Source organism: Ochotona princeps, chromosome 3, assembly GCF_030435755.1.
Source record: "Ochotona princeps isolate mOchPri1 chromosome 3, mOchPri1.hap1, whole genome shotgun sequence".
Lineage (NCBI taxonomy): Eukaryota > Metazoa > Chordata > Mammalia > Lagomorpha > Ochotonidae > Ochotona > Ochotona princeps.
This window is the reverse complement of record NC_080834.1, coordinates 110,979,269-111,003,942: the sequence shown is the minus strand read 5'-3', so window position 1 is coordinate 111,003,942 and position 24,674 is coordinate 110,979,269. Positions and strand designations below refer to the sequence as shown.

The window sequence follows — 24,674 nt, the reverse complement described above, 5'->3', positions numbered from 1 at the left end:
TATCCTAAAATCTGCCAAGATCAGCAAAATTATACTTCAACACAACAAATGGCTAAACACTAAAATGAAATAGACACGAGACAGCTGAATGGTACCTTATAGCCATTTTAAGGTATATAGCAGCCAGTCCTGTATATAAACTAAAATTGAAATGTCAACGAGCTAATCATAGGTTGTGGTTAGGACTTGCTTTTTTTTTTTTTTAACATACTGGTTACTCAAAACCATGTCAATTCCATAATATTGCAAATTGCTGTTGATGTTATATTGGGACTCTTAATTGACTGGGATGATATTCTACCAGCTCTAACTTCAGACCAGAAATGGTCTCCCCAAGAAACTGTTCAACCCATCTGGACAATAAGTAGCTGGACTCTATGCTTGGTATATGTTTGCAAGGAAGGTATCTTGATTGAATTTGAACTGTAATACTGCATCAAGGTGGAGGAATCCACCAGGGGGGAAAGGTGTGGGGAGGGGTGGGGGGATTCCCAGAGCCTATGAAACTGTCACATAATTCAAAATAATTAATAAAAAAATATATATATATAATAAAAATGAATAGCATTGATGTAGAATATAATTGTGAGAAAGCAATGGATATACAATTGAAATGATAATTAAGGATCATGTTCTAAAGTCCTGGAAATTAAGGCCAGTATGTATGGTTATACAGGTTGACATGCTACACTTGATCTTAGCCCAGGTGGTTGGTTGTTATGCACAGCTGGCTTTGCCCATAGAGGACTTGGCACTTAATTCTCAGAACAATAGAGACCTTCTTTTCAACCCTGGAAATGGTATTATGGTTGTCAAACTTTTAGGAGATTAATTTTGCAATGTTTTGTAGAGGGATTTCTGCGTTCAAAATATGAATGTGGAATAAACTAGACAGGATGGTCAGGCAAAGAAATGCATACAGTTTATAATTTGCTAATAGAGATGAGGAAAAACAAAAATAGGTAACAATTTTCCTCAAGTGTCTTAAACATTTTTTACGCCCTGATAGAACACTTACGTTGATTTGTACAGGGTAAAGGACAGTCATAGCTCTTGTGAGCCTCAGATTACAATGAGTAGTTGGATAGTTGGCTGTAATTCCCTCCTCCCAATTTTTATTTTTCTTTATCTTTGCTCCTCCTTTAGGCTGAAGTCATTGATGTCAGTTATGGGACTGCAGATGATTTAAAAAGGATTAAGAAAATGAAAAATACAACAAATCAGATTGCACTCCTGAAACTAGGAAAATTGCCACTCATTTATAAGGTTGGTTCAATGGCTATTATTCAATGGACGGACAGATAATTTGCTTTGTTGAGTTCAAGTTTTTTGCCTGTGTGACCACAGAACCTATGAGTCATTCCCGCTCTCTCTCGCTCTCTCTCGCTCTCTCCCTCTCTCTCCCTCTCTCTCCCTCTCTTCCTTCCCCTCCCTCTTTCTTCTCTGTGTGTGTGTGACAGAGAATAGAATAGAATAGAATAGAATAGAATAGAATAGAATAGAATAGAATAGAATAGAATAGAATAGAATAGAATAGAATAGAAAAGAAAAGAAAAACAGATAGCAGGAAGGGCAGAAAGAGGCATAAGAAGAAGGGTTTTGGGGCCCAGCGCAGTAGCCTAGCAGCTAAAGTCCTTGCCTTGCATTCACCAGGATCCCATATGCATGCTTCCCATTCAGCTCTCTGTTTGTGGCCTGGGAAAGTAGTCAAGGACGGCCCAAAGCCTTGGGACCTGCACCCACATGGGAGACCCAGAAGAGTCACCTGGCTCCTGGGTTCAGATTGACACACCTCCAGCCATTGCAGTCACTTGGGTAGTGAATCAATGGATGGAAGGTCTTCCTTCCTGTCTGCAATAAAAACATATAAATAAATAATTCTTTTTTTTTTAAATAAGATTTCCTAAAACTTAACTTTTTAAAGTAACATATTGAAGACATAAAAAATGATTTCATTATCTCTTAATACAGGAGATACCTTAAGCAAAGAATTGGTAGTAAAATTGGCAAACTCTATAATGGTGCCTGTAAAAAAGGCTAAAAATGAGAAAGAACTGCAGTATCCTCTTGTTATGACACGTGTGAAATCTCTTACCCAAACTAACTGCCATGCGCTTTATGTTAAGCTACAATCCAGCTGATTTACACCCCTTAGTGATTGCTTTTTATCAAATGTATCACTTCACACTTGCTAGCTATGCTCAGAGCTTTAATTAAAATACAATGATGCTAAGGAGAAGCAGAATTTTGATTTATTTTATTTAAATAGGACTTTATTAACACTCATCCACTAGATCTATTTACATAATTAAGCAGCTCGTCTAAGTGGCTTTTAATGAACCAGAGCGGACAATCAGTGTTGCTCAATCTGACTTCTTTTCTTTTTAAAAAGAATGATCAGTGGAGTTATGCCACTGGATCCCCCTGATCCTGAAGATATTATGCATTTATTTTTACTAACTTTAAATGAGCTCTGATAATAATTCTCAGGTACAAAAAATGTACAGTAATTTGCTAGTGTATATTATTTGGAAACCAGAGAACCTTCTGTGCCTATTCTTTATTACCATACAGAGATGATGCCCTTGTATTGAAATCATTGTTTGATGGGATATTTCTTGCCAGTATTTGAAGACAGTATTGCATATATTTTATGTAGTGATACAACTTTTTGCTGGATAACTGTTCAGTGTGTATAAATTACTCTAAAAATCAAACTTGCATCTAGCAACTCTTGTTGCCATATGTATTTTTGCATTTTTTAAGAAGGGGAATGAAACAGCAATGGCAAATACTGATGGCCAATGATAAGATATTAGAAATGATCGAATCAGAACATTTGCAGTTTGGCCATATTTATACAGCTGAATACAAAACAATCATTAAAATGTAAAACACGCACACCTAGATACATGAAAATCTTCCCAAGTCAAACAACTACATTACAAAGAGAATCTATCTTATTAATGAATATTGCATGAGCATTATTGTTGTCAAAGAGTAATATTGTTAATGATAGGAATGAGGCATTTTTAAGCATTTTTGATATAATGCCACATTAATCTTCACAGTAACCAAATTGTTGAGGTAGGAACAATTATTGTTGTCTTCACTTCGCAGATAAAGTAAATATAACGGGTAAATTGTAATTGATCAATTAAAAGGCAAACTGATTAAATAACAATGGTTTCAACGTGGGTGCCCTTACGTCACATCCGGAAGCTTTAATGTATACACTTGCATGGGTACATATATCAGCAAATTAATAAATAGGTAATCAATCAAGATGTTCAGTTGGGATATTTAACTGAATATAAACGCAACAGTTTTTTTTTCTTTCTTTCTAAGCCAGTTAGGGAACATCAATAATTCAAAAACAAACAAAAGAAAACAAAACACAAAAACTAAAAATAGTCTAGACAACTGCTAACCACTCACGCAAATCTGGGATGTAAAATATTTGAATATTAGAGGGACCAAGTTGTATGAGGAATTTGGGAGAGATTTGTGAGTTTTCCTACATGTGATCAGGGCTTCAGCTGAACCCCATGGAAGAGTTAGGGTGCTGTTTGTTGCTTGGTTGACTGCAAGAGGTGTGACACATGACGGTGTTGTGTGTCGCACACTGGTATCTGACTCCATCTGAGAAACTTACAGATAAAAGATGAATTCTCCAAGCATGTAGTAAATAAGCTATTGCAAAGCGATGTCTGTATAGAAGTCATTCTGCGTTCCCAGAGATAGGAACACAAATATCTGCCTGTGCTTCCCTGGCCCAGGCATGGGCACAAGTGGGAACCTCTGTGTTTTGCTTCCCTCCTGCACTGAAGTTGATTCTTAGACTGAAAATACTTCAACCAGTGACTAATGAAGTTAGAGCTGTATTTGCCAGGAAAAACTGCTTCTGTTAATTAAAAATGTGTCCGCAAGAGTCAAAAGCAACTATAACTATCTTTGATCCCCAGAGAGAATAAATTCTCTTAAGACAGAAAAAACTGAAATCAGAAAAATCCCCTATGCTCTAACCTCTGATTTCTAAGCTCTAACAAAACAGAGGTAAGATTACAGTTAGTACACTGGAAAGGAACTGTAAGAGAATTAATCTCTTCTCCAATAGCATCTCTGAACTAGTGGGAGGACAAGATAATAAAATTTTAAATTCAAGGCAATATTTCCATCATGAGATAAGACATTATAATAACTTATTTAGGAAAAGTGACTCAAATTCATTATGTGACTTTTTATTATCAATAATCAGGAAAATAATATGATAGCTTAAGTTTCCATTTAGGTCTTTGAGAGCGAATGTTCCTCACTGAATTTTCTTTTCCTCACTGAATGTTCTCACATAACAATAGAAAACAGAGAAATATTGCTTTGGATATGTTCCCTGAATCTTGATTATTCACTCTACCAGTCAGTAGAATATTACGTGCAAAGGACCTATTGTATAACCAGGGCATGGTGGGAGTAGAATTAAGGCTAATTTCTACATCTGTATATTTTCCTTCATTTGTAAATCTTCTACATGGATGTATATTTATTTTATATGCAGAATCAATGCTCTGAAAATTCAGTTTAAAAAGGTACTTTAAATGTTTTCTTTAAAAATGTTTCTTTGAAAGTCAGAGTCACATAAAGAGAAGGAGAGAAAGAACCGTAGAGGCTGAAACTCTTCTACCTATTGTCTCACCCCCTCCCCCAGATGACCTCACTGGACAGGGCTGTGCCAGGCTGAAGCTTCCTAGGTCTCCCACATAGGTATCAGGGGTCCACACACTTGGGCTATCCTGTGTAGCTCTTCTAAGGCCATTAGCAGGGTGTTGGATCAGAAGTGGAGCAGCCAGGAAATGAACTGGCAGCCACATGCAGTGCTGGGGTACAGAAAGTGGCCTGTGCCTTTATGTCATAACACCAGCTCCAAGACATTGTAAATATTTTCTAATAGCCGTCGCAAGCCAAATAAATATTTAAAACTCTCAGCAATACTTAATGGGTTTTAAATAAGCAAATTTCTTTGTATTTGTTTCAGCACGTTTGCAATTTAAAACCCTGACCCTATCTATAATGTAGCAAATTAATGGTTTATCTGAAATGGAATACAGTTATCAAGAATCTGATGTCCTTTTCACCGATCATTTTCTTACAGTGTTAAACAGATTTAAATTTTAATTCAACAAAATATCTGACAGAGCAGATGCATTCACAATTCTCACATAACACTGCATCTGCTTAACCACAATGTGGCTCTGTTTCTACGTCTGTGCTTTGTTCTGGAACTGTGCTGTGTGCTGGGGTCCCAGTGGAATACAAATGTAGCACTGTGTCAAGAACAGAGTCTGTTCTGGAAAGGACAAGACCTGAAGAGATGGAGATAGAAGTGTTTTGCAAACTAGAGGGAGACATGACTTGGATGATCTCATCAATGTTAAAGGAGTGTATAACAGTCCTGTTGGGAATGATCATAGTGTGTTTTAACTTCAATGCAATAGTGCATTTAGTAATTGTTATTGGAGTGTTATGCATATGAGCATGTTACATTTTGTTCAAAGGAGAAATGAGAGAGAGAGAGAGAGAGAGAGAGAGGGAGAGAGAGAGAGAGAGAAGTGGAAAAACTCAATAAAAAATTGGGTATTGAATGTCTTAAAAAAAAGATCCCTCAAGAGAGAGTCTTGACATATTTGGCATTGTCATCTAAGCATAGAAAACATGGCATCTTCTCTCTACCGTTCTAAATTATGTAGTAGCCATCTCTGTTTCCCATAGATCATCACAAAGACTTAGAACATTAGAAGAACATATTGATACTAGTTTAAAAGGAAAAAAAAAGAGGAGGAAGAGGAGGAAAAGAAAAGGAACCTGCAAGGGCCAGCATGCCATGGTGCTGTTTTGTCCCAGCTGCCTCACTTTCCATCAAGCTCTCTGCTTGTGGCCTCAGAAAGCAGTGGAAGCAGATGATCCAAAGCTTTGGGCCCCTGCCTCTGCATGGGAGAACTGTAAGGACCTCCTGAATCCTGGTCTTGGTTCGGCTCAGCTCTGGCCATTGCACCTGCTGGGGAGTGAGGCAGCAGGTGAAAGAGCTTTCTCTCTGTCTCTCATTGTCTCTGTAAGTCTGAATTTCCAATGAAAATAATTTTTTTTTTCATATCAAGTGAGGTGCTATGATAATGTAGTGGGATAAAGAAGGCAGAGGACAAACCTTACTTCCAAGTGAATCACGATTTTTAATCCTGATTCTAAATGAACATTTAGCCTGGGAACAGGCAGCTGAATGCATAAAGAGAAAAGCCAATCTTATTTTACTATGTAGTAGTTACTAAATTATACTTCAAAAATGAGAGAGTCTCTGCATCTGAGATACTGAGGGCAAAGGAAAACATAATTGGGATATTAAATTATCTCCTCAAATGGGTAAAAAAAAATCAGTGGTCAAGAAGATTTCATTAGTTTTATCATAAATATTATATATGTATAAATTTAGCCTCTTGGAGGGAATTGATGAGAAAATCTCCACCGTGTGCAATAGGAGCTGTGAAATGCAAATGGATATTAAATGTGTGCTCTGACACTGGCATCTTTTGCAGCACAAACGGTCAACTAAACTCTCCTGAGGAAGCTTTCCTAAGAACTTAGAGGAAAGGATTATACCCATTTTAGTTTCATATTGTTAGCCATTTATTTTATGAATAGTGGTCTAATGCTTTAAACCTTAAAGCAAAATATTCTTCCACCTGTCATCATTAACCCAGTGACAATCTAGGACAGAGTAAAATAGACTGTGTGACCCTTACAGATACTTAAGTTGGTCAGTAGTACTCCACTGTGGAAACAATTTTATAAAATATGGTAAAAGCATATGAGCTTCATTTTCATACACGCACACATGAATGCAATGCTAATAATTGAACATCACTGGGTATCTCTGATACTTAGTACTATAGTAACTCCCATTGCTCTGTGGAGGCTAGACCATTGTCTATCTTCTACCACACATTACTCCATGCAGGAGTCAGGTGTTTGTTTTTTTGTTTGAAAAGATGACAGGGATTGTAGAGGGGAGAGACTGTCCACCCACTGCTTCATTTTCCATATGTCTGCAACTGCCAGGACTGGGACTGACTGAAGCTGGGCAGTAGGAACTGAATTCCTTTCTCCCAAATGAGTGGGCATGCTCCAGATACATCAGCCATTACTTAACGCCTCAGTGTTTTTGTTAGTAGGAGGCTGGGTTAAAAGCAGAGAAGCTTGGACTCAAATCAGCCACTCTGAAATGAGGTTTAGCTATCATAAGTGGCAAGATTAAATGCTACACGGAAAGCATTTTTTTAAATCATTAAATAAAATGTATGCGTTCATATAAATAAGAACTATGAAAGGCAAATGTCTTATGGACGGAAGCTTTATATCCACATGTCACTTTACGCTTGCCTAGAGCATCATTCACCACCTTATAAATGGTTGAAGCTTGTTGTAGAGACTGGAGAGAGATGGGAGAAAGGAAACAGATATATGTTTATACTTTCAAATAGACTATCACCTGTAATTAGGGAGAAATAACATTTTTGAAAGAAAGTTCTTTCCTTCAGGTGTTTCTTGACTTACAATGGGATTATATAATGATAAACACATTTCAAACACACCTGATCTAGAGCTTAGGTAATAATGTAACCACACAGTCCACTGAAAAGGATAATTGTTTACATTTTTGATTGCAGGATACTCTGGGAGTTTCATTTCATTGTTAATGGCTTGCACCAGGAGAGAATATTTGCCATGTGTTGTTAGCTTGGGAGAAGTGTGTAATTCAAAATTTAGAGTTCTTACTGAGTACATATCATTTTTACATCAGAAAAAAATTTGACATTTTCTAAATTGAATCATAAATTGGGTATCTGCATTCAATTTTGAGATAGCACTCAGTCTATCCTGTGGGCAGATCAGGCTAGGCCAGTCTGCAGCATTCCCTGGCAGGTGCAAGAGACAGGAGGAGGTGTAGGCCAGTGTGGGTTTGGCTGCAACCCCTGCCAGTTTGCATGAGGGCTGGGACTAGTGGCTGGCTGGGCTGGGTCAGGCTGTAACACCTGCCAGAATGAACTATGATTGGGGACAGGCTAGGAAGAGCCTGGCTGAAGCACCCAAAGGTGAATGCTGAGGCAAGGTGTGCCATGCCTGACTGGACCACAGTACCCACCAATACCCATAGGACCAAGGCTAGGGGTGAGCCTATTAGGGGAACTTTATGGAATACCCTGCCAGGATACTGCTGCCACTGGTGAACGTGAAAGTTGGGACTGGGGCTGGATCAAGCTTGGTAGGACTGCAGCATCAGTCAGCCTACATGTGAGCTGGGTATTGGAAAGGGTCAAACTAGGCTTCATCATGGCCTCCACTGGAACATGCAAGAACCAGAATAAGGGTGAACTGCTCTGGCTTTGCCATGGCATCCTCTGGCAAGTGCTGGGACAAGAGCAAGTTATGTCTGGCAAGTACAAGATCCAGGGCTGGGAGTGGCCCTGTTGGGGAAACTGCAAATGTTTTTCTGCTAAGCTTCAGCTGATGACTATGATCAAACACCACCCACTGGCATATGTGTGGGTCAGGCTAAACTAAGCTGTAGAATGTTTATCATAGCATTTATCATAGCAGGAACACTGGACTAGCCTTCTGCACATTCTGGCATGTACAGGAACCAGAACTGAGGACAGGCCTAGTTGATGTTAATGGGGGTCACTCCAATTAGGCTGTGGTTCCTACTGGTCTGCCAAGTTTGTGGTTGGCTGGATTGGGCTAACCCACAGCACCCATCAGTTTGTGTAAGAGATGGGGCAGGAGGCTGAACCCGTCACGTGACTGCATTCCCCAGTATGTGCAGGGAATGATGTGAGTGTCAGACTAAACCTGACCTCTCCCTAGCTGCAGCACACACACATAAGCTCTGGCGTCACCCCAGGCAAGGCTTCTTGGGCGATTCACCAACTAGATTGAGAAACTCAATCTATGGCCACAGAGAAAATCACAAAATATGTGTCCAAACCTTGGAGTGCCTGTGTGGGCCTGAGCCTCCTGAGTTGCTGATGTCTGTTCAGTGGACAGCATGCCCAGATGCACACAGCAGACGTAAGAGCCAACATGTCTAGACCAGCAGAGCACTTGGACTTCCTTGTTAGACGATGGAAAGCAGAACAGGTAGAACAACTCTCTTCGTGAAGCTTTGGCAGCAGGTATCTGGGTGTGTGGATGCAGTAAGGTGGACTTTGTCAGCCAGTATTCCTTGGAAAGAATCTTCTCAACCCTGGGTCAATGAAAATCAACAACATCTTACAACTATCAAAAACACTCAAGTAACACCGTTGGAACATTTTCCCCCACATTGGAGTCTTTGAGATGACATTCAGTGGTTGTCCCCTATCCTCGGGAGCTGATGTACTTTGGCAGCCGGGAACACCTCTTTCCCCTTCCCTGACCCCTTCAGATATGAGAGAAAAAGAATAAAATTGGAAGAATCTTTTCCACCACCTTCCTCCATGCCTTGACCCTGCCTACCCTAATCAGTGGCCCACATGGGCATAAATCCTTTTCACCTATGTAAACAACAATCAAACAAGACAAAATAAAATTGAAAATTAAAAAAAAACTTTACTCCACAGAATAATTAGAAAACATGAATTGTAAAATTGATGAAGATGTCTCCATATTGGTGATTTCCAATCAATACTCTGTGAATGAAATTCTGGAAGATCAATGAGAAACCTTTAATTAAAAAAAAAACCCTGCCTTTTGATAACTCATTTTCTGATGTACTTTGCAGTTTGTTGAGCTCTACTTTAAGATTCATTTACTCCAGTACTCAATTTTTGCCTCCCTGAGGGCATTTTTTTCATTACCAATGACACTTGCATTCAAAAGTATTGTTTTTCTTTATTCTGACTGATAAGAGCAATTACTCTAAGTGGTATAAAATTAGGTAATAGAACTTAATTTTTTTCTAAGATTTGTATATTTTTTTAAAGTCAGATTTTACAGAGAGAAATGAGAGACCGAGTGGGGTTTTCATCTTTTGGTTTTCTCCCCAAATTGCTGAAATGGACAGAGCTGACCTGATCTGAATCCAGGTGTCAGGAGCTTCTCTCAGGTCTCCACTTGTGTGTGGGGACCCAAAAACTTGAGCTGTCCTCTGCTGCTTTCCCAGTCCATAAGCAGGGAGCTGAATTGAGTGTGGGATGGCTGAGACAGGAACCGGTGCCTATGTGGGATGCCTGTGACACAAGCTGAGGATTAGCTTGCTGAATCACCAAGCTGACCCCAGCAGAACTCATATTTTGATTTCATAGATTTAGAATCCAGCTGTATTTAGGTCATAAAGTATGAACAGTATGTGGTTTGCAGTACAACAATGATAATGAATAGGAAATCAATTTTTAGCATAATATACTTGTGTGATATGTGTTTATATATATGTAGGAGTTTTATGTGTGATGTAACAGTGAGGTTGAGAATATAGGAAGAAAGAAAATGACACCTTTGCTATTGAAACCTTGAACTTATTATCACTTTCTCTGGTATTGAGGGAACTTATGGATCTCTGTAAGTTACATTATACAAATATTTAAGAAAAAACAAATGGCTAATTCAGTGTCATTGCAGCATTGTTTTAGGTATGATTCTGTATATGAAGGCAAATTTCTCAGGTCAGATATTGATGGAATTTTGTGGAGAAAAATCAAAGGAGATCCTGTTTGAGGGAGTACTGATTTCCTAGACAACATAATGAAATAGCCCCTACCAAATGTTCAGAAAGAGTTTAAAAAGTGCAGTGCACCCACATTTGTAATTGAAGGACTCCAGAGCTGCTTCGTTTCTCATGCAAGACCTTATCAGGACTAGAATCAAAATCAAAAAACAATGATTCGTGTTTTTTATTTTATTTTACTTTTTAAGATTTATTTTATCTTTATTGGAAAAGCCAATATGCAGAGAGGAGGAGAGACAGAAAGAAAGATCTTCTGTCCAATAGTTCACTCCCCAAGTGGCCACAATGGCTGGAGCTGAGCCAATCAGAAGCCAGTAGCCAGGAGCTCTTCCGGGTCTCCCACGTGGGTGCAGGGTTCCAATGCCTTGGGCCTTCCTCAACTGCCTTCCCAGGCCACAAGCAGGGAGCTGGATGGGAAGTGGAGCTGCCGGGATTAGAACCGGCGCCCATATGGGATCCCGGGGCTTTCAAGGCGAGGACTTTAGCCACTGCACTATCGTGCCAGGCCCTGATTCATGTTTATTTTTAATGATACTATTGTTTTTTTAAATCAAGATTCTTTCAGTTTTTCCGCTGGTTGGCCTAAAGTATTTTTTCTACAGAGCATAGACCATATGTTACCATATAATCCTGAATGTTTTTGCAACTTTGGCATTTTTTTACAACTGCCTCCTTTTTTTGTTTTTTGGTTTTTTTTGTTTGTCTGTTTTTTTAAGGACTTTTAACTTTTTGAGGACAGACTTGCAGAGGAGAGACAGAGGTTAAAAATCTTTCATGTCATTATTCACTCCCTAAATGGCCACAGTAGCAGGGCTGTACCAAGCTAAAACCAGGAGTCAGGAGTTTTTCCCAAGTCAAAAGACTCAAATCTGAAAATTTCTTCTTTGATGGCTTTAAGCTATTAGAATATTATCACACTAGAAATGTATTGTTCTAGTTTAATTTCATTTTTGGAGTGGTCACCATCAGGTGGCTTCAAAATCTATGACTGTATTATTTTGTTAGTGTATAATATTGCCCTGTTTATGTAAAAGTTCAGATTCATTGTGAGCATGAATATGAGGCTGAAATGTAAGTTGAGTTTTTGCAGGGGTCTCTTCAGAATTGGCTTGATATTTCATATGGGTATAAATGGGTATTAATCACTTAAAATGAGGAAACCATTGTTTCTTTGCTAACAAAATTTTTAAAGAAGCTGCCTAATTTCTAATTCTTATTCACATCCATATAGACCTATATTCTCGTGATCTTTTAAAATTTATTTTCTTTGGATAAAAATAAATCAATAGTTATTATCATCTTTCTTGGGAACAAATTGGAACTGAGTACAAGGGAGCATATTGTATTTTACTAATATGTCATAAATTTTGTGGGAGCAGATTACATTACTTGTAGAAAGAAAAATCATTGAAAATTTATGTTGGGGAAAGAGTTTTCTCTTGCATCTACACAATGTATTTTATCAGGGTTTGAATTCAACACACAACATACTATCCTTTAATAAAGCATTAAACAATATAATTACAGAAGTATTAAAGCTCATTTGAAGCTTTAAAATGTACATTCAATAAAACATTTTAATAAGAAATGATAAAGTTATCATAAGTGTAAATGTACATTAAGTTACTTTTTAACAGAAAGTATATGTTTAATGAGTTTTTGCAATAGCTGTCAGTGGTGTTTTTAGAGCTCATTTACACTGAACTCAAAAAATAAATCTTTCATAATTTTAACAATAAGAAATTTGGAAAAAGTTTTCATAATATAGATTTTAAAAGTTAACTTCTTATTTAGTGGATTTGTAGTTCTAAGTTTCATTAAATCTTCACATAAATTTTACTTTCTATATTTTTTCTTGCATTGCATTTTAAATTGCATATGCTAACACAATTTAGTGCAATAAATCTCCTTAGTAAGAAACACATAATTCGTTATGGAATTCATTGACATGGCATTGAGTAATCAATATGTTAAAAAAAATGCAAGTTCTTAACCACATCATGTGACTACTTCATTGACATTTCAGTAGTTGTTGATGTTATGTTGTGGTTTTAAATTGATTGGGATATTCTGCCAACTCTGCCTTCAGACCAGAGATGGTCTACCCAAGAAACCATTTAATTTATCTGGACAATAGGATGCTGGACTCTATGTTTTGTATATGCTTGCAATGAAAGAATATTGACTTAATTTGAACTGAAATACAGCAACAAGGTGGAGGAATCCACCATGGGGGAAGGATACGGGGAGAGGTTGGGGGAATCCCAGAGCCTATGAAACTGTGTCACATAATGCAATGTAATCAATAAAAAATAAATAGAAAAGAAACACGTAATTCCATAAACATTATAATGATTTACTATGTAAATTTAAAGACAACCTTAATGACACCGTTTAACGTGTACCATTTTCTGTAGCTTTTCACAAGTACATTAGCAGGATACTGGATTAAAAGCAGAGCAGGTAGGTCACAAACCAGCATCCGTATTGATGGCAGTGTCCCAAGTGTGGCTTTATTTACTAAACCACAACAGTGGCCCAATGAATATTATCAGCAAGTGTGTGTTTTTCTTAATAAAAAATATTTTAACCGCATCAGATTTCTTCCAGAATTTTTACACAATCTTGAGCAGTTACAGGGCAAATGTTGCTTATTTAAAATAATGTCTTACCTGTAATGCAGGAAGATTCTCACAGTTCCAGCCTAATTTGTGAGCCAGACAATGTTGCAGTCCCAAATTAATGACTGCTGTAATTTCTTTGCATTGGTAATGGCATATCTATAATCAAATTACAGTGTAAATTGATGATAACGTCATGAATCTGCAGAATCTATGATTAAGTTGCAATTTTCCCCTGTTCTATCAAGAAAAAGATAATTTTGAAATTTTGCTTTATCATATATTTTTGTGTATTCAAACTTCAGTCACAATTTTCTCAATTTTACAAGCTTAAAAGTTATCTTAAAATTGAACTGATATCACAAATTAGCATTAATTTGCCAATTAAGATATAATTGATCTTTCTTCCAATTATGTTATAGCCAAGTACTGCTGTATTATTTCAGTGATTTCTTCAATGAGAAGTTGTTACTTAAAACTTTCACTCGCAGATATATGATGTGTCTAGGTTAGACTTTTGTTTATAATCCTAAAACAAGCTGACACCTCCCCTGCATTCCCATGATCTTATGTTGACACATTTTATAAATTTAATATTTACTATCTGTTTTCTTCAATATACTTTGATGGACAGAAAACTCTTTCGAAACTAACTAAACATGATGAAGATGATAAGCCACTCTTGAGTCTGACACCATAAATGATTCTTGATAAAATTAAATAGTTTTATTTTTGCTGTTTTTGAAATTGCTTATATTCTTAATTCTTTGTTTTCTGTTATTTTTGCATAGCAGAGATAAATGGCACGATGCACTTTACAGTAAATTAGAACCAGTGTTCTAAAAAACAGCAGAGAAACTTGTATTGTGAGCAGCAAAGTAAAATATGACTAGAATGACATAGAACAAAGTTGGCAAAATATTTCAAGTGCTATTTTCTGTGGCATTAAAATAGGTGCTGGTGTGATTAATATTCTGTTTTGTTTGGGCTAGATGTATAATAGCTCTAACTGATTGTAAAATAAGTAGATACGATCCATTTTTACTCACATTTAACTAGGGTAACCCTTAATCTCCCTCTGCATTTATTCTGTGGAGGCTCTGCTCCTGTTCAGGATGTAAAGCAGTTCTGTGAAACTACTCCAGCTTTGCAAGATGCCAAGATCGTGAGCTCTTTAATGCCCAAATAAATACTGTTAAATTTATTTTTTTAAAAAGATTTATTCATTTTATTACAGCCAGATATACACAGAGGAGGAGAGACAGAGAGGAAGATCTTCCGTCCAATGATTGACTCCCCAAGTGAGCTGCAACAGGCCGATGCGCGCCAATCCCAAGCCGGGAACCAGGAACCTCTTCCAGGTCTCCCACGCGGGTGCAGGGTCCCAAAGCCTTGGGCCGTCCTCAACTGCTTTCCCAGGCCACAAGCAGGGAGCTGGATGGGAAGTGGAGCTGCCGGGACTAGAACCGGCGCCCATATGGGATCCCGGGGCTTTCAAGGCGAGGACTTTAGCCGCTAGGCCATGCCGCCGGGCCCTGTAAAATTTATTTTTGCTAAACTTTAATCTGTAACAAAGATATCAGGATGATACTGACTTCATTTCTAAAATTCTGGGGCTATATACTAAGGTTATAAAAGGCAACTAGGGGCCCAAGGCGATAGCCTCATGGCTAAAGTCTTGCTTTGCATGCACCATGATCCCATATGGGCACCAGTTTGTACCCTGGCTGCTCCACATCCCTTCCGCCTCCCTGCTTATGGCCTGGGAAAACGGCGAGGATGGCCTGAAGCGTTGGGACCCTGCACCCACACGGGAGACCTGGAAAATCTCCTGGTTCTTGGCTTCGGATCAGCTCAGCTCTGGCCGTTGTGGCCGCTTGGGGAGTGAATCAGTGAACAGAGGCTCTCTCTCCCCTCTGCATATCTGACTTTCCAATAAAAATTTAAAAAAAATCTTTAAAAGAGAGAGAAAATGAAAGGGAACTAGGGAGTTGTGATTCCTTCACAATTCTGTCACGAGGTGTCTTTACTATGGATACCCGATAAGTTTCTTAACTCAGACTCACAGAAACAGAATCTAATATGTCAGCTGGTGTGGGGAGCGGCCGACCCCATGCATATGAGGAACCACTAGATGACGGCTGGCTCAAGGCCAGGAGGCAGCAGGAAGACAGAAGGTCCCAGGTGAGGCAAGTTTGCCTCATCTCTAGGACCTGGCCTGGAGGTCAGGTGAGGCAGATTTGCCTCCTCTCCAGGGCCTGGCCAATCAGGTAGCACCCAGTGGACCCACGGGAAAAAAGGATTTATAAGCAGCCCGCTTGGGGCAAGAGAGAGCTCGTTTGCTCCCTTTTCCTTTTCGTTCAGCTACCCTTTCTCGTTGGCCCTTTGCCTTCTTGGTTCGGCCAATTGTGTGTTGGTTGTGGTGGCGGTTCCTGTTTTCAATAAAGTGCCTCTTGAAACAGAGGCTGGAGTGTCGGGTGGTTTCTTCTGCTGGACGGGAGACCCCGACAACTGGTGCTGTGACTCGGATCCAATTCAGCCAGTAAGCTCCAAAAAGGTAAGCAACTGAGCAAACAGCTCAGGAAGCCACAAAGCGGGCCAGGCCCTGGAGATGAGGCAAACTTGTCTCACCTGGGAACTTTTGTCTTCCTGCTGCCTCCTGGCCTTGAGCCAGCCGTCATCTAGAGGTTCCTCATATGCATGGGGTCGGCCGCTCCCCACAAGCTGGTGTTTATGATCCAGCTCTGCCAAAGTATGTGACATAATGTAGTCAAGCCTTTTATGCTTCATTTGGCTTAGTTTTCTTGCTTACAAAATCAGAGCAAGGACAGTTTTGTTTTCATATAATGTTTCGTTTAATAAATTCTTTTTTTTTTTTTTTTAAGATTTTATTATTATTGGAAAGCCGGATATACAGAGAGGAGAGACAGAGAGGAAGATCTTCCATCCGATGTTTCACTCCCCAAGTGAGCCGCAACAGGCCGGTACGCGCCGATCCGATGCCGGGACCAGGAACCTCTTCCGGGTCTCCCACGCGGGTGCAGGGTCCCAAAGCTTTGGGCCGTCCTCGACTGCTTTCCCAGGCCACAAGCAGGGAGCTGGATGGGAAGTGGAGCTGCCGGGATTAGAACCGGTGCCCATATGGGATCCCGGGGCTTTCAAGGCGAGGACTTTAGCCGCTAGGCCACGGCGCCGGGCCCTCCTTTAATAAATTCTATACCAAGTTCTATTACTGTTGTGTTGTGACTATGATAAAGACTAGTTCAGTTTTAAGCTCTTTTAAAATAAAAAAGAATAGTTTCTTGTACAATGCTTAAGCAATGCTGTAGTTTCTTTTAGACATATTAACTAGTGTAGGCACTCCTAGTCCTCCATCAATTCCTGAACAGTTCTTGGTGTTCAGTGCTCTGCAATCATATCTGTGTCCGGAGAAAGTTGAGTGTTTAATGAGTGTTGTATCTTTATTGATTTCACACATATTTCTGAATGTATAAATGAACCATTACACAAAATGGCATGTCTCAGACATTAGCACGAAGTTTTCAATCAGGCTACTTGTAAACAAAATTTGTTCATGTTACTTTCAAATGAAAATAAGACTTAAAGAGAAAGGAAATGTGGGAAAAGTTACTAGTGAATTTAGAGGGTTAGAATATGAGTGTTGGGCCCGGCGGCATGGCCTAGCGGCTGAAGTCCTCACCTGGAATGCACCGGGATCCCATATGGGCGCTGGTTCTGATCCCGGAAGCTCCACTTCCCATCCAGCTCCCTGCTTGTGGCCTGGGAAAGCAGTCGAGGATGGCACAATGCATTGGGACCCTGCACCCGCGTGGGAGACCGGGAAGAGGTTTCTGGTTCCCAGCCTCGGATCGGCGCGTACCGGCCCATTGCGGCTCACTTGAGGAGTGACTCATGGGACGGAAGATCTTCCTCTCTGTCTCTCCTCCTCTCTGTATATCTGACTTTGTAATAAGAATAAATCTTAAAAAAAAAAGAAAGAAAAGAATATGAGTGTTCAGTGGACTTCATTTTCAGCTTTTTGGGTTTTTTAATTAAAAATATTTAAATTAATAATACTACAGGGAAAAGAACTTATCCAGAATTCTAACAGGTGCGTGAATATGCCTCTAACCATTTAGTATTAATTGAGCTTATCTTCCCTTGCATGAAAGTTGATTGAGTGGTTGGGAGGCATGCTTTCCATTTGGACAAGGTTTCTCATTTGCATGGTCCATCTTTCAGTCAGTTTCTGCCCTTCATCAATCAGGCATACTAATCAGAGGATTCAGACATACTGATTTAGCTGTCCAAAATCCACCTTGACTTAAGGGAGGAAATATTGCTTGGTATTCCTCCTGCAAAAGATGGCACAAAATCAAACAGTGGATTAGATGTGGTCATTGAGTTCATCCAATTTGACGTTTTAGCAGATAACTGACAGCCAGGAACATAGCCTCAGGCACCTAAACAAAAGATACTGAACATGAATTGGTGCTGAATTTGTTTCCAACCCAAGCGCCTGGTGAAATCACTGGACACTTGTATATCGGAGCGCATTTATTACTGGAGAAGAGTTCTCATTAACTTCTTCAGGAAAACGTTGCCATTAAATCTTATCTTGAATGAGAAGAATTTGCGACTTAAAAATGTTCATGAATATTTCATAAGAATCATCTCAGAGTGTATGCTTGTGTGTGATAGCCTGGCAAAGGTTGATAGATATATGGAATGTTGTAATGACTTGATGGATGCATGTGGAATATCTAATGGAAAAATACCTGAAAATACCTGCTGGGCTGCTGTGAACATCTCTCAGTATTGTACTGATTTTACTGGGTTCTGACCAAAATTCTAACAGAAAGGAAGACTGTCTAATTAATGAATAGAAGATGGTGGGATCATTTTATTGAATTGAATAGATCTACACAAACACTTTTTAGGATTAGGGTTAGGGCTTACTTCTGTTCACTGAAGTATGTATATTAGGAAAAATACACAAGTGACCAATGTAGCCCTTAATAAGTATTCATGTGTTTGTTTTTCAGACTGATTTCTATTAACTGTGTTTGCTTATTGTGGTGATGTCTGAATATCTCAGGAGAATGCCAACAAATTTCACATTTAAAAGGGAATTATGACTAGTTTTGTCTCCTATCAGGAAACACTGGGAAATACAATTACAAAAGCAAGCAAGCAAGCAAGCAAACATAAATTTACTGAGTAAATCGTAGAGAAAGTGGAACAAAATTGGAATAATAACTTAAGAATTGGTAGACAATTATTAAGTTTGATTTGGTTTACTGTGTTTTAAAATGGATAAAATAAATTGAATGGATACAAAATTGATCATTGAATCAGAAACATGTTAACATCTTTAATTGAGATTTATTGTGACTGAAAAATGAAGGATGAGAATGTAATTAAAAATAATCCTCAGAAATATAAAAAAAGCCCTTGTGGGTTATAAAATTAAGACTTGTTCCAACATTTGCATTACCTTTTATAAACTTATAACTAACTTATATAAACGTAAGCTATAAAAACTTTTATAAATTTATAACATATAAACTTATAACAATAATATATTTAGCATATACTTAAATAATTTTCTAGGACAAGTTTAATGTTGGAAATGACTTTAAACTTTGTCATGGTCTACATCTAGAACATCTAGAATGTTTGATATCTTACAAATTTTAGTGCTTCCTGAACTTTCTCCTTCATTGTTGTTTTCACAATTCACTGCTCAACATGAAATCTGATTAGGATACCTTGTATACTAGGCATCTACATTATTCTTCTTACTAATTAGGAAACTTTGAAAGAAAAGGAAAAAAAAAAAGAAAACTCCAGTGAGACCATGTAACACTGACGGTATAGTGATCTAAAATCGCGTTAGTATTGATAAACACATTCAATTCATTCCAAAAAAAGACATCATTTTGGACTTTGCTTTTCAACCTAAGACTAATTTTATACTCTAAAGGTTTGTTCCAAGAACAAATCAGTTTCATGCATCCTTTTATTTAAAATAAATTGAGGGAAAAGTTTGTATTTTAAGAAGATGAATTTTTCTTATTATATTTTCAATCACATCCTTGAGGCATTAATTCTCCTTATTGCTGTTTTCTCTGCTGAGGGCATATTGGCATCACGGGCAACACGTTGTCTTACGTTCACCACTGTATCTCATCTTTATCTACAGATTATTTTATTGAAGTTCAGATTTTTCTATTTTTAACCAGATTAAAATATATTGTACCTTTACTTGCATAAAACTGACCAGATTTCATTTTGTGATAAGAATCTGCAATTTTGATAATTTTTATCATGATGTATTTGATACACAGAGAAAGAGACAGAAAAATGTTCCATCTAGATTAATGATGCACTCCTATTACATTCCCAGAATAGAATCTAAAAAGAAGCTAAAGGATTGAATTCAGGTCACCCCAACCCTTGTCCATATTTTTTAAACATAGGAGTTGAAAATTCCAATAACTTGTAATTCACTGCATATGCTTAATGTTGTCATTCTGGAGCCAAGGAATCATGACAGGGCTAAGATGAATTAGCTTGGTCGATCTGATTACCGGAGACCCTGATTTCTGTTAATAGTCATGTTTATCATCCTAATGTGAAATTTGCTTCTAGCCATTTACTTGATAATGTAAATGTATGATGCATTGATTCTGCTACATTTGACATCAAATAAATACTGAGGGCTGAAAGCCTGCTTTCTGCAAGAATATGTCATTGTAGTACTGCCCTCTCTATTCCACAGAACATTTAAGCAATTTTTTTTAATGCAGAAAGTGAACCTGGACAATTTGAAAACCATATAATATACTTATTTGTAATATAAGGTAAAATGGTTTTATTTGCAATTATGAGTTTACAGAAATCAACACCCTAGAGACAGTTCTCTGGGTTACTTGTCTAATTTAAGATTAGACATTGATAGTCTGCATTTTACCATAACCTTTATGGGAGCTGGCTTTGTGTTGTATTAGGTAAGCTGCCACCTGAGACAGTGACATCCTTATAGGATAGAGTATAAAAGGTATAATGCATTTCTTTAAGAATGTAATTTGAAAAAAATTAAATAATTGCCTTCTCAAACTTTCAGCATTATCACAAAGTAAAGCACCCATATTTTGAGCAAGATATCCATTGCAGATAATAAGTAGCTTTATCTGACTATTATCCAAACTAAATGCTTTAAACTGTTTTTTCTTTTTGAAAACTGTAAGGCTTTGGTAAGCCTGTGGATTCAAACACTAATATAAGAAAGTAACGAATTAGAAGCAATACACTGGCTTAATTCAGTGGTCTTACTTCCAGAAACAATGTCTTCATCTGTTCTCCATGTTTATTTTTCCCTCTTAGATTTCCACTGAATTAAACATGAAAATGCCTAGTATCATCTATAATCCTGTTAAAGTATTCACATCTCTGTTACTCATTATATAGAATCTTATTTCTTGGGTATTATCTTCCTTTGTTCTAAAATACATCTCAACATTTATTCATGCTAGGTTCCTGCACATGTGTTTTTTCCCCTGTTCTTTTTTTGTCTTATGCTGTATTTGCCTGATAGATCACACAAAATTACTTTCTCAGGGCATGTATCTGTGATCCCATGGAGTGCATCAGGACTCAGGTTAATACTGTATAGCCTTTATTTTTAATAAAAGAAGTACCACAGGTTTATTTTATTAATTTGGGGGATATTATTTGGTATATACCATCCTTATTAGAATGAAAACATGTTGTCTATACTTCTCCAGTGTTACATGAGCATACTTCAAAATGCTCTTAGAAAAACTGAGTTGGGGGCCCGGCGGCGTGGTCTAGCGGCTAAAGTCCTCGCCTTGAAAGCCCCGGGATCCCATATGGGCACCGGTTCTAATCCCGGCAGCTCCACTTCCCATCCAGCTCCCTGCTTGTGGCCTGGGAAAGCGGTTGAGGACGGCCCAATGCATTGGGACCCTGCACCCACGTGGGAGACCCGGAGGAGGTTCCGGGTTCCCGGCATCGGATCGGCGCGCACCGGCCGTTGCGGCTCACTTGGGGAGTGAATCATCGGACGGAAGATCTTCCTCTCTGTCTCTCCTCCTCTGTGTATATCTGGCTGTAATAAAATGAATAAATCTTTAAAAAAAAAAAGAAAAACTGAGTTGAAAGACAAATTTAGGAGTCAGCATGCACCCGTTGGAGTGCCTGGATCTAACACTTGTGTTAGTTTCTTACTCTAGCTTGCTGCTAAGGCCAACATGGGGAACAAAGATGGTGACTCATATAATCGGATGCTGCCAGCCACATGAGAAGTGTGTGTTTTGAAACAAAGCTATTCGAAAATGATGAATAGCTTTTTTTCATAATATGCATTTTCCATGACGTCTTTGAAGATCCACATGTATCTCCATCTCTTGCCACCATGTGTAAATCTTTGGCACATGTTGGGTTGAAAATTGATGTGTTGAATAAGTTAGCTGTCTCATGGATGCCTGTAGTTAACATTTCTTAGAAAAATAGCAATTATAAATGTGTGCTCAACTCTAATACTCTTACATTTTAGCTGAGTGGCCCACTCTAACCATCTTCTATGGTTAAACGTTCAAAGCAAAAGAGGATTCCCAGCCAGCATATGATTAGCCAAACTCCGACCAGAATAAACAGAGGTTTACTCAAGGTATGTTAACTTTCAGGTATATTTGCAGCAGCCTCCAACACTTCTTTGCCTTTGGAGGATTTCTTTTGAAATTCACTGTGGTGTAGAATTATTCTTACATTGTATCAGGTGAGATATGTTGTCTATATTGCATCAGGTGACATCATTCTGATTGAGTACTTTCCACAACCTTGTGTTTTAGCAGCATTGCATTCAGTAAATCGAGAGCCCATGTGGTTTTCTACTTTGCAATGACACTATTCACTAAAACATAATCGGAGAATTTGAATCTGGGACTGCAAAACTCATGCATTTTATTTCCTATTTCAAGTTGCACGGACTCAACTGTATGTATCCAGGAACACATTTAAAATGTCTGTCAATGGAATTGTCATTAAAACAAAACACAACAAAATATTTAAAAAGACTTTTCTAGAGGGTTATTCTGGTCTTGTTGTGCTATTCGATGCAATAGCCCTATTGTCAGATGTAATGAGTACACATTTTACACCTCTTGCAAAAGTTCACAGCGTATATCCGCCATTGAAAGAGTCTGCAGCTTCAACTATGCACTTATTTACAATTCCAATTTGAGATGTAGTTTGCTCACAGAAATTGATACATCACCACAGCCCCTATATAAAGGGAAGTTAGATACAAAAAGGAAATTTCAAAAATTTGGTTTATTTTATGTGCAACCCTTGGGCAGTTGAATATTTAATCTGTTCTAACTGAAGACATTTATCCTTATCATTGTCAATGTGCTCATTGGAATTATTAAAATATTTCACCAACTACTTTAGGAAAAAAAGTCCATGCTACCATCTAAAAGAATTTACTGCTCAAAATTCTGCCTGAAAGCTAAACTTCTGTAGTGTGTATCTTAATGTCAGTTTTCATTTTATATTCAAGTATAAAGTGCTGATTCTTTTGACGGAAAATATACCTTTAATTAAAAGCATCGGGTTTTTTTTTTTTTTTATCTACCCTTTTGGGTTAAAACACACAATAAATCTGGGACTTGAATGTGTATTAGACATAAAATCATATATTATGTCTCTTCAAAACCACACACTTTAATTCCTACTAAAAACCATCTGGGCTGTTTTATGGCAGAAGATATTATATTGGATTTTATTACTTCCTGAAATTTTGAGAACGGTGAACGATCTAGAGTGATAATGTCAGGAAGACCAACGTGATAAAAATTGAGCAGAATTTTACAACAGTCTCTGCAAAAGATCCTCTACATATTAATAGATATTCATCTTATAAACATGTCCGTTACATGCTGCACACAAACGTCAAGAACATATGGCTCATGGAATTAATTACTGAATGGAGAAGCACTTTTCCTAGAGTTTCCAAAGGAAAAACTCATGCAAACTTATGTTAGGAATTTGTGCGAATAAAGGTTTTTCTTTCTTCTTTCATGATGAAATAAATGAACTAGAAAGTTATCTTGACTTTCAGTCTTCCATTTATAAGCTCTTGTATGCATTGCCTTGGGTTTCGACAAGATCCTAGGAAACAGTACGCACAATTATCTGTACACTTCCCGGCAGGCATCTGATCTTGAAGTTGAAAAGATGAGAAATTTTTTGTACCATTTGCTAGCCATCCAACTTCTGTATCTTGATTTCTCTCTTTCTTCCCTCTAATTATCATCTCTAATCGCACCTTTGACTTAAATATATTTTCTACCTTAAACAAACAAACAAACAAACAAACAAACAGAAACTAGCAAAAACATCTACTTTAGTTTGGAAAACACAAACTGAAGGCAGATTGCCTGCCCCTTTCCACTTTAGACTCCATAAGAATATCGAAGATTCTGTGAAGATGTTAATGTAATAATGGAGTCAAAACAGGCTTGCTGTTGCTACTTTCTGTGTGTTTTGGTTTTTTTTTCTTTGTTTTCCTTTGTTTTTAAATCAAATAATATATTGGAGAATGTTACACAGAAATGTTTTATATTTAACTCTGAGCTTACTTACAATGAAAAATTCAAGTCTACAAAACAGACATGTAAAGTTTTGAAATACAAAGGTAACATGAAGACAAGTTTAAATATTAAGCAATTAAAACAATGAAAGTGAAATAGCAATATGGTCGATCTAGACCTTAAAAATTGCCAAGTGTAATTTTTAAAAAAAGATTTATTTATTTTTATTGGAAAATTAGAATTACAGGGAGAAGGAGACCGAGAGAAGGATCTTCCATCTGCTCTTTCACTCCTCAAGTGGCTAAGCTGATCCAAAGCCAGGAGTCAGGGAGCTTCTTCCAGGTTTTCCATGTGGGTACAGGATCCCAAGGCTTGGTCTGTCCTCAAATGCTCTCCCACTCCACAAGCAGGGAGCTGGAAGGGAAGTGGAGCAACCAGGATATAAACTGGTGCCTGCATGGAATCCTGGAGAATACAAGGCTAGGACTTAAGCTACTAGGCTACCATGCTGGGTCCCCCAAGTTTCATTTTTCATAATGAACCTTTCCTTAAAAAATGAACATTTGGATTAAAACAAAACATCTTTGAGAATATGTGATGAGAAAACAGGTACTTAGAAAACTGATCTCCAATTGTTTGCCATTATTATTTGTTCATTACCATTCTCTGCATAAATAACAAATT

At 37.9% G+C, this 24,674-nt stretch overlaps 1 protein-coding gene across 3 annotated transcripts in view; it reads left to right on the top strand.

Moving 5' to 3' along the window:
- The window catches only part of NAALADL2 (N-acetylated alpha-linked acidic dipeptidase like 2), a 1,067,904-nt gene that overhangs the window by 570,834 nt on the left and 472,396 nt on the right, over positions 1–24,674 (top strand). For all 3 annotated transcript variants that reach the window (XM_058661080.1, XM_058661082.1, XM_004591287.4), the window contains one exon: positions 1,147–1,266. In XM_058661080.1, coding sequence (XP_058517063.1) covers positions 1,147–1,266 — 120 coding nt within the window. The remainder of the gene's footprint in view (positions 1–1,146; positions 1,267–24,674) is intronic.